General features: G+C 36.7%; 1 protein-coding gene across 6 annotated transcripts in view; it reads right to left on the bottom strand.

The window, feature by feature from the left end:
• Positions 1-11711, bottom strand: part of LOC131688869 (thymidylate synthase) — an 888839-nt gene that overhangs the window by 509655 nt on the left and 367473 nt on the right. For all 6 annotated transcript variants that reach the window (XM_058973579.1, XM_058973921.1, XM_058973670.1 and 3 more), the window contains one exon: positions 447-553. Coding sequence is in view for 3 of the 6 variants with exons in the window: in XM_058973921.1 (XP_058829904.1) it covers positions 447-553 (107 nt within the window). In the remaining 3 variants the exon portion in view is untranslated. The remainder of the gene's footprint in view (positions 1-446; positions 554-11711) is intronic.

Raw genomic sequence — 11711 nt, 5'->3', positions numbered from 1 at the left:
GGCATATATATATATATATATATATATATATATATATATATATATATATATATATATATACTATATATATATAATATATATATATATATAATATATAGTATATATATATATATATATATATATATATATATATTATATATATATATATATATATATATATATATATATATATATATATATATATATATATATATATATATATATATATATATATATATATATATATATATATATATATATATATATATATATATATATATTATATATATATATATATATATATATATATATATATATATATATATATATATATATATAATATATATATATATATATATATATATATAATATATATATATATATATAATATATATATATATATATATATATATATATATATATATATATATATATATATATATATATACATACATCCATATACTCACAAAAGGGTTGCCAAGACTGCTGCTGGACTGTGAGTGTGAATAACTGCGCCTGCATTTTTTCACGATACGCCAACATAAACAGTGGAGTGCACTGACTTTTCGTCAACCTACAATAAAAAGAACATTATCAAAAACATTACATACGAAGTTTGTGAGGGAATTTCCGAACTTTGTTCTCAGGTTAGTATTTAGGCATGAATAATAATTCGTTCCCTAAACACTTCTTTCCTACTGGGAGCAACTATTCAAACTTCGCTATCGTCGACTGGACGCCTGTTATGAGGTTGTCTGCAACCTCCGTTGTAGTCGCACGTGCTGTCAGTCAGTAACCAAGCCCAAGTACATGAGCGAAGCATGATCGAATTGCCTTCGATATCAAATGCGATATAGACGATTTTCTATACGAATTTACGGGAGATTGCAGCGACATATTGTGGCTACAGAGAACTATCTGGGTAATCGCACTAAATCGTCTCAATTTCTTAGAGTGGGATAAAAAGGCTTTAGCTGTGATCATGGTCTCGAATTAGAACGAAAAAAATAGATGGGGTAGTGTTTATAGGTGTGCCAACGTTTCAAATCACGTCTAATCGAAGACTGGATTTAACACATTCCTTCGTAGTAACAACAACACGGCGATATGACTGGTTTTTTTTAAGTAGAATACGTCTAACGTTTCAATATGGGGGTCCCTTTTCAAAAATTTCTGCTGAGAAATTTTCCTAGCTTTCAAATGCGAATAACTTCCGTTGTACCGATCGAAATCGCTATATCTTTGCACTATCTGATCGGAAATATTTTGACAAAAGCACTAATATTTGATACTAATTCAAAGAAGATTTTTATTAGCCTATTAGTTTGACTGTTTTGGAAAATAACAGAAATCGATAATTTGCAAGTTGAGTAGTGTAGTTGCAATGGAGCAAACATATAAAAACGCCATCGTTTCTAGAAGTATTTAAACTATGTGTATTGAAGGGATTTGTTGTGGAATGACAGGAAGAGCAGCGAGAAATAGTTACGCAGTGTAGGCGAGCGTTTTTTCTCGGCTCTCTGTTTTTCGTTATAGGACTTATTGACTCCCCAAACCAAGGTTTTTGGATGCGTGGTAGGCAGTTTTTAAACTTACCCTTTTATTTTTACGAGAACGACATTCATTCGCATTCACACATTGATAACGAGCATAATCCATAACAATAAATCAATAAGTTAGCGTGATTTTGGAAAAAATAAGTTTTTGGCATAAAGTAACGTAAAGTTAATATCAATTACGAACGTGTTCCTAATACCGAGAAGTCTTACGATCTACTACTGTCAGGAGTACCGTATAATCTTGAAAACATCGTTCGACAAGTTGCAGTTGTCTTAGGTTACACTGTTAAGGAAGTACCTTTGATTCGTGCTAAGCGTTTGGCTCGAATGCCAATATCTGCTGGAGCTACACCTCCGATTGTATTGCAATTCGCATTCAAAATAGTTCGGGATGCGTTTTATCACCGATATCTATCTGAAAAGAAGCTGTCGCTGGTTCATCTGGGTCTTAGCGTGAATAAGCGTATTTATCTGAATGAAAATTCAACGGAGCAGTCCAGAAAAATCAAAGGTAGTGCAATTAAGCTGAAGAAGACTGGTAAACTGTTCAGTGTATTCAAAAAGGATGGCCTGGTATACGGTAAAGTAACTACGGATGCTGCAGCCAATTTATCATCTTGATCAGTTGAACTATGTATAAAAATCCTTCCCGTTAAGTTTTTCTTGGTCCTTCCTAAAATATCCATGATTCCCCTCCTTATATTCCCGTGAATGATCCATGCCTAAGAGTATTTTTTTCCCTTTCCAATTGAGCTCTCTATCTTCCTTCCTTGTTGATCCATGACTCCTTTCCCACACAATCCGTGTCTTATCCGTCCTGAAAGTCTTGGTGATGGAGCGTGGCTCCTGTTGCTGTTGCTGTTTCGATGAACTTTGCTGTTGCTGTTGTTGTTACTGGGTGATGCTGTTGTGTCCTGTTGCTGCTATTTACCATCAATATGTCATGCTGTTACTCGAGCTGAGGTATCATTATTCAAATTATAGTAATTATGTATTTAGAAAACTATAAGCACTTTCACTTTTTACATTTCTTATAAAAGAAATGTATAGAATTCGCTCAAACTTTCAAGATTTTTTTCGAGGCCCGGAGGGCCGAGTCTTATATACCAATCGACTCAGCTCGACGATTTGGGACAATGTCTGTGTGTTTGAGTGTGTGTGTGTGTGTGTGTGTAACGGACAAATTCTCATTCGTGTTTCTCAGCAATGGCTGAACCGATCTTACACAAACCATTTTTAAATGAAAGAACTAAAAACAGTATGAACGCTATTAATTTGTTTTTGATTCTGATGTTTAGTTTCCAAGATATGAATGTTTGAATGCGTAAAAATGGAGTTTTTTGCAGTTTTTTTTTTATAATTATCTGCCGAAATTGACAATATAAATTAACAAATTGTTTTTAGACAGCTTTAACGAATACCTTTCGAACAAGTTATGAAGATATTTAACATTAAATGCGGACGAAAGATTTTTATCATTTCCCATTGCCAGAAATATGACCAAAAACATGTAATCACGGCTTATTTTAGGTAAATAGAATCTTCGGAGAATTTAATGGAGGTAATATGCCCTTTCTTTTGGTATTGTGCTTTTGCTGATTAATCCCCCTATGAGTGAGATATTTTCACAAATTTTCTTGGAAGTGATTATATCGATATGATGTCTTCAGCTAATTTGTAGCTCTTACTTTTGCGAATAACTTTACTACAGACTTTAAATATTTATTTTGAACACTTTAAAAGTTATGGCTTGTTGTTTGTTGATTACTCTTTGTCGCCTATTTATTGTTCAATATAGTAATAATCCATTGAAATAAGCTAAACATTATTTCGATAAAACGAATTTTGTATTTCATTTTACTATCAACAACCGCTAGAAATAATCACCGAACACTTCCAAGTTGTCTGGAAGGAACTTGATAACTTATCAGTACAAAAATGTTCATTTGTGCGAACCTTCTGACTGCAATTTTTCTAACTTATAACCATCGGATCGATCTGAAACATATCGGAAAATGAAAAGCGAAATAAATAACTCCAAGCAACGGCGAAGCCAAGAGAAGGTTTTGGGGTTTAACACCATACAACCCCCCCCCCCCCCCGCCACCACACCCAAAAAAAAAATATTGGATTGAAGTTGAAAATTCATTGATGCAGACTGATTTAATTCAATATTACAATAACAATTATCTGATCCGTAGATTGATAACCTGTTGTTGTAAACATCATGAGGACTTTTGATAAATTGTCGGAATGGGGTCCTGATATGTAACTGATCTATTGGTCTTGATTTCACAGTTGTCCAATAGCATCAATATCAAATTCCTGCCTGAAAACATTCCAATAGAAAATTCCAGAGTTCTGTAATCAATCATAATCCTCAGATTTATTTTCAAATTGAGCTCGTTTTTGTAGAAATGTACTGTAATAAGGGTCTTTATTTAATAGGAAGCGAAGTTAAAATTGATTTAATGTTTATGAAACATAGAACTGCTCACCAAAAAATGCATAACTTTCAACATTTGCTAAAAATGTTTTTGCCTTTCTCATTCACTCTAAAATTCGTCAATCTAATCCCGACCCGGAGAGCCGAGTGTCATATGCCAATCGACTCAGTTCGTCGAGAACGGAAAATGTCTGTGTGTGTATGTATGTATGTGTGTATGTGGAAAAAATGTGACCTCTGTTTCTCAGATATGGCTGGACCGATTTGCACAAAGTTAGTCTCAAATGAAAGGTACAACCTTCCCATCGGCTGCTATTGATTTTTTTTATTGATTGGACTTCCGGTTCCGGAGTTACGAGTTGAAAAGTGCAATCACACAGCAAATTCCCATATAAACTGAAATGAAAAATTTTCAAAATCAAATTTGTATTTTTGATGCCAAATGACTTTAAAATGCATGAAACATTGAGATGTTTGACAAAAATTGACTTCTTTGGACTTTGGTACATTTTTGCCTTTCTCATATAGAAAGGTTATGCAATCACTCCAAAAATCGTCAATCATACCGGCCCGGAGGGAGTATGCAGTGAGGGGTTGCTACTTTGAAATTAAAACTAGTTTAAAATTTCTTAACAAGTTGAAAATTTTCGGCAGGACCTGGACCTCCCGGATCTTTCTCCATGATCCGCCGCTGGTTTCAAGCGATGTTTCAGTATCACATAGTATCTCAAGATCGTGGCTGTCGATCCATTGTATGTATGTGCAAATCGCACTGAACATGTAATATTCATTTCCACCATTGTATTGAACATAACCAGCCATGGAATCGTAGTCTGGACAAATGAGACTAGCACAATTGCACCACTAGGTGGATTAAAACAGGTTTTTATTTTGGGAATGCGTCGAGTTGAGACGAAAACGTAATATGATTAATAACGAGGATAACACTTTCCGAATGTAGAGAGAAATTTATGAAAAATGACGATTTCCATTCGATTCTAGCAGGTTCTGATCGATTTTGATGAGCATTTGATTTTTGTTGTATGGCCAATTATATGTATAAGTCAAATGTTTAAAAACAGTCATTTAAGGTCAAGATAGCATCATTTTGAAACCGCCAATTTCGGAGGTTTAGTATCTTCGATGAGTTTTACAAACGTTAACCTCAGGTTAATATTCATGACTTCAATAAAGTCTCAGCAAATTCGCTAAAGACACGAACTCTGTTACTATTTTCTGAAAAATTAATTCTGCATAATTTGCAAACTTAAAAAATTACGGTTTCGGAATTATTCCGTTTGGACAGTATGATCGATTTTCACTAAACCGAATTTCTGGCTACGCCGCTGATTTCAAGTAAGTAGAAACAAAGTCGTTCTACACTCGTTCAAAAAAAACTTCTTCGAATGCTGAATATCTATTATAACACATTGAAACCCCGATTTTATCAGCCAAATATGAACATATGTTTGATGGGCTCTAGCAGACGAACAAGACTGAATTCGAGTAAATCCTTTCTTGAGCATGTTTTCCTTATCATGAAGATATGCGAAATATGCGAAAATAAAAAGTTCATCAAAATCAGAAATAGTTATCAGACTACATCAAGGGACGAGAAGAATATTTTAACAACTTCAGTTTATTATAAAGAAAAAAATTTCCCGATTTAGTCCCCATTTTGTCAGCCTAAAATTCACCATGAGACTGATAAAAATGGGTCTTTATTGTATGTATTATTCGCTGTGTTTCACATTAATAGGTACATTTCATTTTTGGAGATTTTTTTATTGCATCGAACTACAACAATTTTTAGGTAGTTTTCAAGGGATTATTTTATAGACTTCTTCCAAAATTTGGCGAGCCTACTCCAATTCGTATACCAATTAATTGGTATACTTAAGGGTTTATATGTTGTAGATAGAGAAAATACTGAAATTTTCAGCTTTTTTCCTACACAATATTACGGAAGCTTATTAAACAATTTTTCCTAATAAGTTTGTGAAAATTATAAACTCTTTGAAATTTTTTAATAGTTTTATTTTTTATTTAACCGTGATTTTTTAATAAATAGTGACCATGACTTCACAACGTAGTCTATTTTTCATGGCTTGCGGTGAGCACGATCTCTCGAATTGCTGAACTGAAAATTATGGAATAGAAATTAATTTTTAGTATTCTTTACAGACCCGCTGGTGCCCTAAAACGATTTCGCTAGATTTTCAGAGCACTGTGCACCCAGTGCATTAACGCAAGTGACGGAAGGTTATCGAAAAGTTTCGTGAAAATGAAAATTCCAGTAATGATGATGATTTTCCCAAACGGTTCGTTTCGAGAGGTTTTTATTTGTTCTTTGGCATTAGGATTAGCGATAATGATTTAAATCAAGGATACTACTGGGAAGTCACCTTTAGAAAAAGTCAATGTCGAGGTAAAATTTGAAACTTGCACGCATGCACTTCAGAGATAGCATGATATCAGGAGCTGCGATTTCATTTCAACGCTTTTTTGTGAAAAGGGCGATACTTACAAATGTAAACACGATCTCTCGAATTGCTGAACTGAAAATTATGGAATAGAAATTAATTTTTAGTATTCTTTACAGACCCGCTGGTGCCCTAAAACGATTTCGCTAGATTTTCAGAGCACTGTGCACCCAGTGCATTAACGCAAGTGAGGGAAGGTTATCGAAAAGTTTCGTGAAAATGAAAATTCCAGTAATGATGATGATTTTCCCAAACGGTTCGTTTCGAGAGGTTTTTATTTGTTCTTTGGCATTAGGATTAGCGATAATGATTTAAATCCAGGATACTACTGGGAAGTCACCTTTAGAAAAAGTCAATGTCGAGGTAAAATTTGAAACTTGCACGCATGCACTTCAGAGATAGCATGATATCAGGAGCTGCGATTTCATTTCAACGCTTTTTTGTGAAAAGGGCGATACTTACAAATGTAAACATAGGGTTTTTTCATACATGCGAATGAGGGCTTTGAAACGCAACAAATTAACCTAAAAATTTTGATTCTACGATATTGCTTTCTTAAACTACAGCAAAAACACAACGGGCGAAACTGTATTTTTGTTTGTTTATTTAAAGATTCGCCCTCCACGCTCCATGCAAACAAACAGGCCGATACTTTTTTTGCTAGCAGTTTAGAGGCGGAACTGTTATTTTCGTATTTTTTAGGATTACCAAGCTGATACCAGCTGTAAATAGTAACAATGATCTCTATTGAAAAAACACGGACGAAATCGGTGGTGTAGAACGGAAGTTATTATAAAAATATAAGAAATGTAAAACGTAAGGGCGATACTTCAATACTGATAGGTGGGACCGAAAAACTAAACAATCGCCAAAGGGGTGATACTCATAACAGTTTTTGCAACCGGCCGAGACGGTTGTGCCTCCAGGTGGAAGGTTTTGTTCTCGAGAGAGTGACGGAGTGCGAGACGCTGTATGCGTTTTTGTGGGAGAGAGAGAGAGAGAGAGAGAGAGAGAGAGAGACCAGTTTGTTAAGTGTGAGTCGACAGTTGATACGTCGGAGGCGTGGTCAACGACATCCTCGGTGTTTTGACAGCAAACCGCGGGTAGACGAATTTGCCTACCGCGGTGGCAGAAATCGACAGTGATCGTGCCTGTACACACAGAAAAAATATATTGTATTGGTGTCGTCGGGCAATTCTAATCGACGAGAGGGGAAGCGTCACAGGTAGACCCATTTGCTCTATTCGTCTACCGCAGAAATGGAACGACGAATAAGGAAAACAAGTGGCACCGAAAAGTGCCGCATCGACAGTGGGATTTTCGCAGCAAGCCACAGGTAGCCACATTTGTTTACCGCGGCGGTGGAAACGGAGAGAGCGCGCTTGTGGTGGTGATACCGACGAGCAGCTTAACCGGAGAGAGTTTTGAAGTGTTGCAGGTAGACCTATTTCTCTACTGAAGAAGCAACGCGACGAAGAAGGACAGCAAGTGTCACATTGTCAAACAACGGGCACCGAGTTTACAACGTAACACATGAGGTGTGTTCTACAGGTATAACAGGTATATTTTTCATTCCTTTTTGTGATAGTTTTTATTGCTAGGTAAAATGGATGAAGAGATGGGAGAACGAGTAACAGACCCTCCCCCTAAACCTTATGCTGAAAATGTAAATCCGACTAGAATTAAAATTTACCCAGAGTCGTCAACGGGACCATGGATTGTATTTATTAGGCGTAAAGTAAAGGCGCTAAATATTATTCAAATTTCTAAAGATTTGACTTCGCGATTCTCGGATGTAAAAGAGATCGTCAAAGTCAATAAAGATAAAATACGCATTGTCGTTGGTAGTCTCAAACAAGCCAATGCAATTGCTTCTTGCGAGCTTTTTATGCGTGAGTATAGAGCGTATATTCCTTCAAAGGAAATTGAAATTGATGGGGTCATCACAGAATCGAGTTTGACTGTTGATGACATAATTAAGCATGGGGTTGGTCGTTTCAAAGACACCATACTTAAAGACGTAAAAATACTTGAATGCAAGCAATTGCATTCAGTATCACACGAAGGAGATAAAAAAGTTTATCGACTGTCTGACTCATTTCGAGTGACTTTCGCTGGGTCTGCGCTGCCCAACTATGTCATTATCGATAAGATTCGTCTCCCTGTTCGCCTTTTTATCCCTCGTGTAATGAATTGCCTTAATTGCAAACAGCTTGGCCACACAGCCACTTACTGTTCCAATAAGGCACGGTGTGGCAAATGTGGGGGTTCTCATCAAGAGGATACATGCAATGAAAATTCAGAAAAATGTTTAATGTGCGGAGAAAACTCACATGAGCTCCCTGCATGCCCCATTTATAAATTGCGTGAGGATAAAATTAAACGATCCTTGAAGGAGAGGTCTAAGCGCTCCTATGCAGAAATGTTGAAAAATGCTACCCCTAAACCCATCTTCTTAGAAAACACTTACGCATCTCTATTTTCGGAACAGTCTGACTCTGACGGAGCGTGCGAAGGTACATCATTTGTTTTACCCGGAAATTCCAGAAAAAGAAAAAAGTCTTCTTTTCCCAAGCTGCCAAAAAAGGGCCTTAAAATTTCTCCACCAATAGATAAACTGCGCCCAAAACCGAAAAATTCCGATTCAAAACCGAAATCAATTCCGCCCGGTTTTGGGAACGTACAATCCAAACAGAACACCATTACTGGAAATAATAAAATTTCGACTTCCTCTGAGCCTCAGCCGGGGATAGGATTATTGAAATTTTCTGAAATTGTTGATTGGATTTTTAAAGCATTCAATATTTCTGAACCACTAAAGAGTATACTTTCAGCTTTCCTCCCAACAATTAGAACATTTTTAGAGCAGCTGATTGCTCAATGGCCCATCCTTGCAGCGATTGTATCTTTCAATGGGTAATTCACCTCCTCCAATGAAAGATTCCATCACTGTTTTACAGTGGAATTGCAGAAGTATCATACCTAAAATTGATTCCTTAAAAATTTTACTGCATAATTTAAAATGCGATGCTTTTGCTCTATGTGAAACATGGCTTACCTCAAACATTAATTTCAACTTAAATGATTTCAACATTATTCGCCTAGACCGAGACACCCCGTATGGAGGAGTGCTTCTAGGAATTAAAAAGTGCTATTCTTTCTATAGAATTAACATCCCCTTGTTTGCGGGCATTGAGGCTGTAGCTGTCCAAACGAGCATTAAAGGCAAAGACATGTCTATCGCTTCTATATATATACCTCCCAAAGTTCAAATTGGACAACGTCAAATTTTTGAGGTAGTGGAATCCATGGCTGCTCCGCGTCTGATACTGGGAGACTTCAACTCGCACGGAGTATTGTGGGGTTCCCTCTACAATGATAATCGATCCTCTTTGATATACAATGTTTGTGACGAATTTAATATGACAGTTTTAAATACTGGCGAAACAACACGCATCCCCAGACCTCCTGCACGTCCAAGTGCATTAGATCTATCTCTGTGCTCGACATCACTTCGGTTAGATTGCACGTGGAAGGTTGTACCTGATCCTCACGGTAGCGATCATTTGCCAATCGTTGTTTCAATTAACAGTGAATTAGGCCTTACGAATTCAATCAATGTTCCTTATGACTTAACACGAAATATTGATTGGAAAACATACGAAACATTAATTTCCACTTCTCTTGCTTCGACAGAAGAGCTACCCCCTACCGAAGAATATGAATTCTTAGCGGGTTTAATTATTGAAGCAGCAGAACAAGCCCAAACGAAATGCAATCCTGGAATGACAATAAATAGACGGCCCCCTAATCCTTGGTGGGACAAAGAGTGCTCTGATGCATATGAAGCTAAACAAGTTGCCTACAAAGAAATTATGAAACAGAAAGGGGGTATACGTGAGAACTTTGAAAATTATTTCATTTTGCAAAACAAATTTGAAAGTATACGTCGTGCCAAAAAATCTAGTTATTGGAGACACTTCGTTAATGGCTTGTCAAGAGAAACATCAATGAGTACTCTTTGGAACACAGCCAGAAGAATGAGGAATCGAAACGTGACTAATGAAAGCGAAGATTTTTCGAATCGTTGGATATTTAATTTTGCCAAGAAAATTTGTCCCGATTCTGCTCCTGCGCAGAAAATCACTCGCGATGCTCCCACAAGTAACGATTTCATAGATTCGCCTTTGACAATGATGGAATTCTCAATTGCACTCCTCTCATGCAACAATAATGCTCCGGGACTAGACAGAATTAAATTCAACTTGGTGAAGAATCTGCCTGACCTAGCAAAAAGACGCTTGTTGAATTTATTCAATAAGCTTCTTGAGCAGAACATTGTCCCGCACGACTGGAGACAAGTGAGAGTTATCGCTATTCCAAAACCGGGAAAGCCAGCCTCCGATCATAACTCGTATCGACCGATTGCAATGCTATCCTGCATCAGGAAATTGTTGGAAAAAATTATCCTACGACGTCTCGACAATTGGGTTGAGGCGAACGGCTTGCTATCAGATACCCAGTTTGGTTTTCGGAGGGGAAAGGGAACGAATGATTGTCTGGCGCTACTTTCGTCAGAAATCCAACTCGCTTACGCAAAAAAAGAACAAATGGCGTCTGTGTTCTTAGACATAAAAGGAGCATTCGACTCAGTCTCCATTGATGTTCTCTCGGAGAAGCTACATCAATGTGGTCTTTCACCGATATTAAATAATTATTTATACAATTTATTGTCAGAAAAGCACATGCATTTTTCATATGGCGATTTGGCGACATTCAGAATAAGTTACATGGGCCTCCCACAAGGCTCTTGTCTAAGCCCCCTTCTCTATAATTTTTACGTGAATGACATTGATAATTGTATTGTCAGCCCATGCACTTTAAGACAACTTGCAGATGATGGGGTGGTTTCTGCCACAGGACCAAAAGCTATAAATTTACAACAACCATTGCAAGATAGCTTGGATAATTTATCAATTTGGGCTTTAAAGCTGGGCATCGATTTCTCTACGGAGAAAACAGAGTTGGTCGTTTTCTCAAGGAAGCGTGATCCAGCTCAGCTTCAGCTTCAGTTGGTTGGTAGAACGATAGCCCAAGTCCTGACTTTTAAATACCTTGGAATTTGGTTCGATTCTAAAGGCACATGGGGAGGCCACATTAGGTATCTAATAACGAAATGCCAACAAAGGATAAATTTTCTGCGAACAATAACTGGAGCATGGTGGGGTTCTCATCCAAGTGACA

The sequence above is a fragment of the Topomyia yanbarensis genome, chromosome 1, assembly GCF_030247195.1.
Source record: "Topomyia yanbarensis strain Yona2022 chromosome 1, ASM3024719v1, whole genome shotgun sequence".
NCBI classification, from domain to species: Eukaryota; Metazoa; Arthropoda; class Insecta; order Diptera; family Culicidae; genus Topomyia; species Topomyia yanbarensis.
This window is presented reverse-complemented; position numbering and strand designations above follow the sequence as displayed.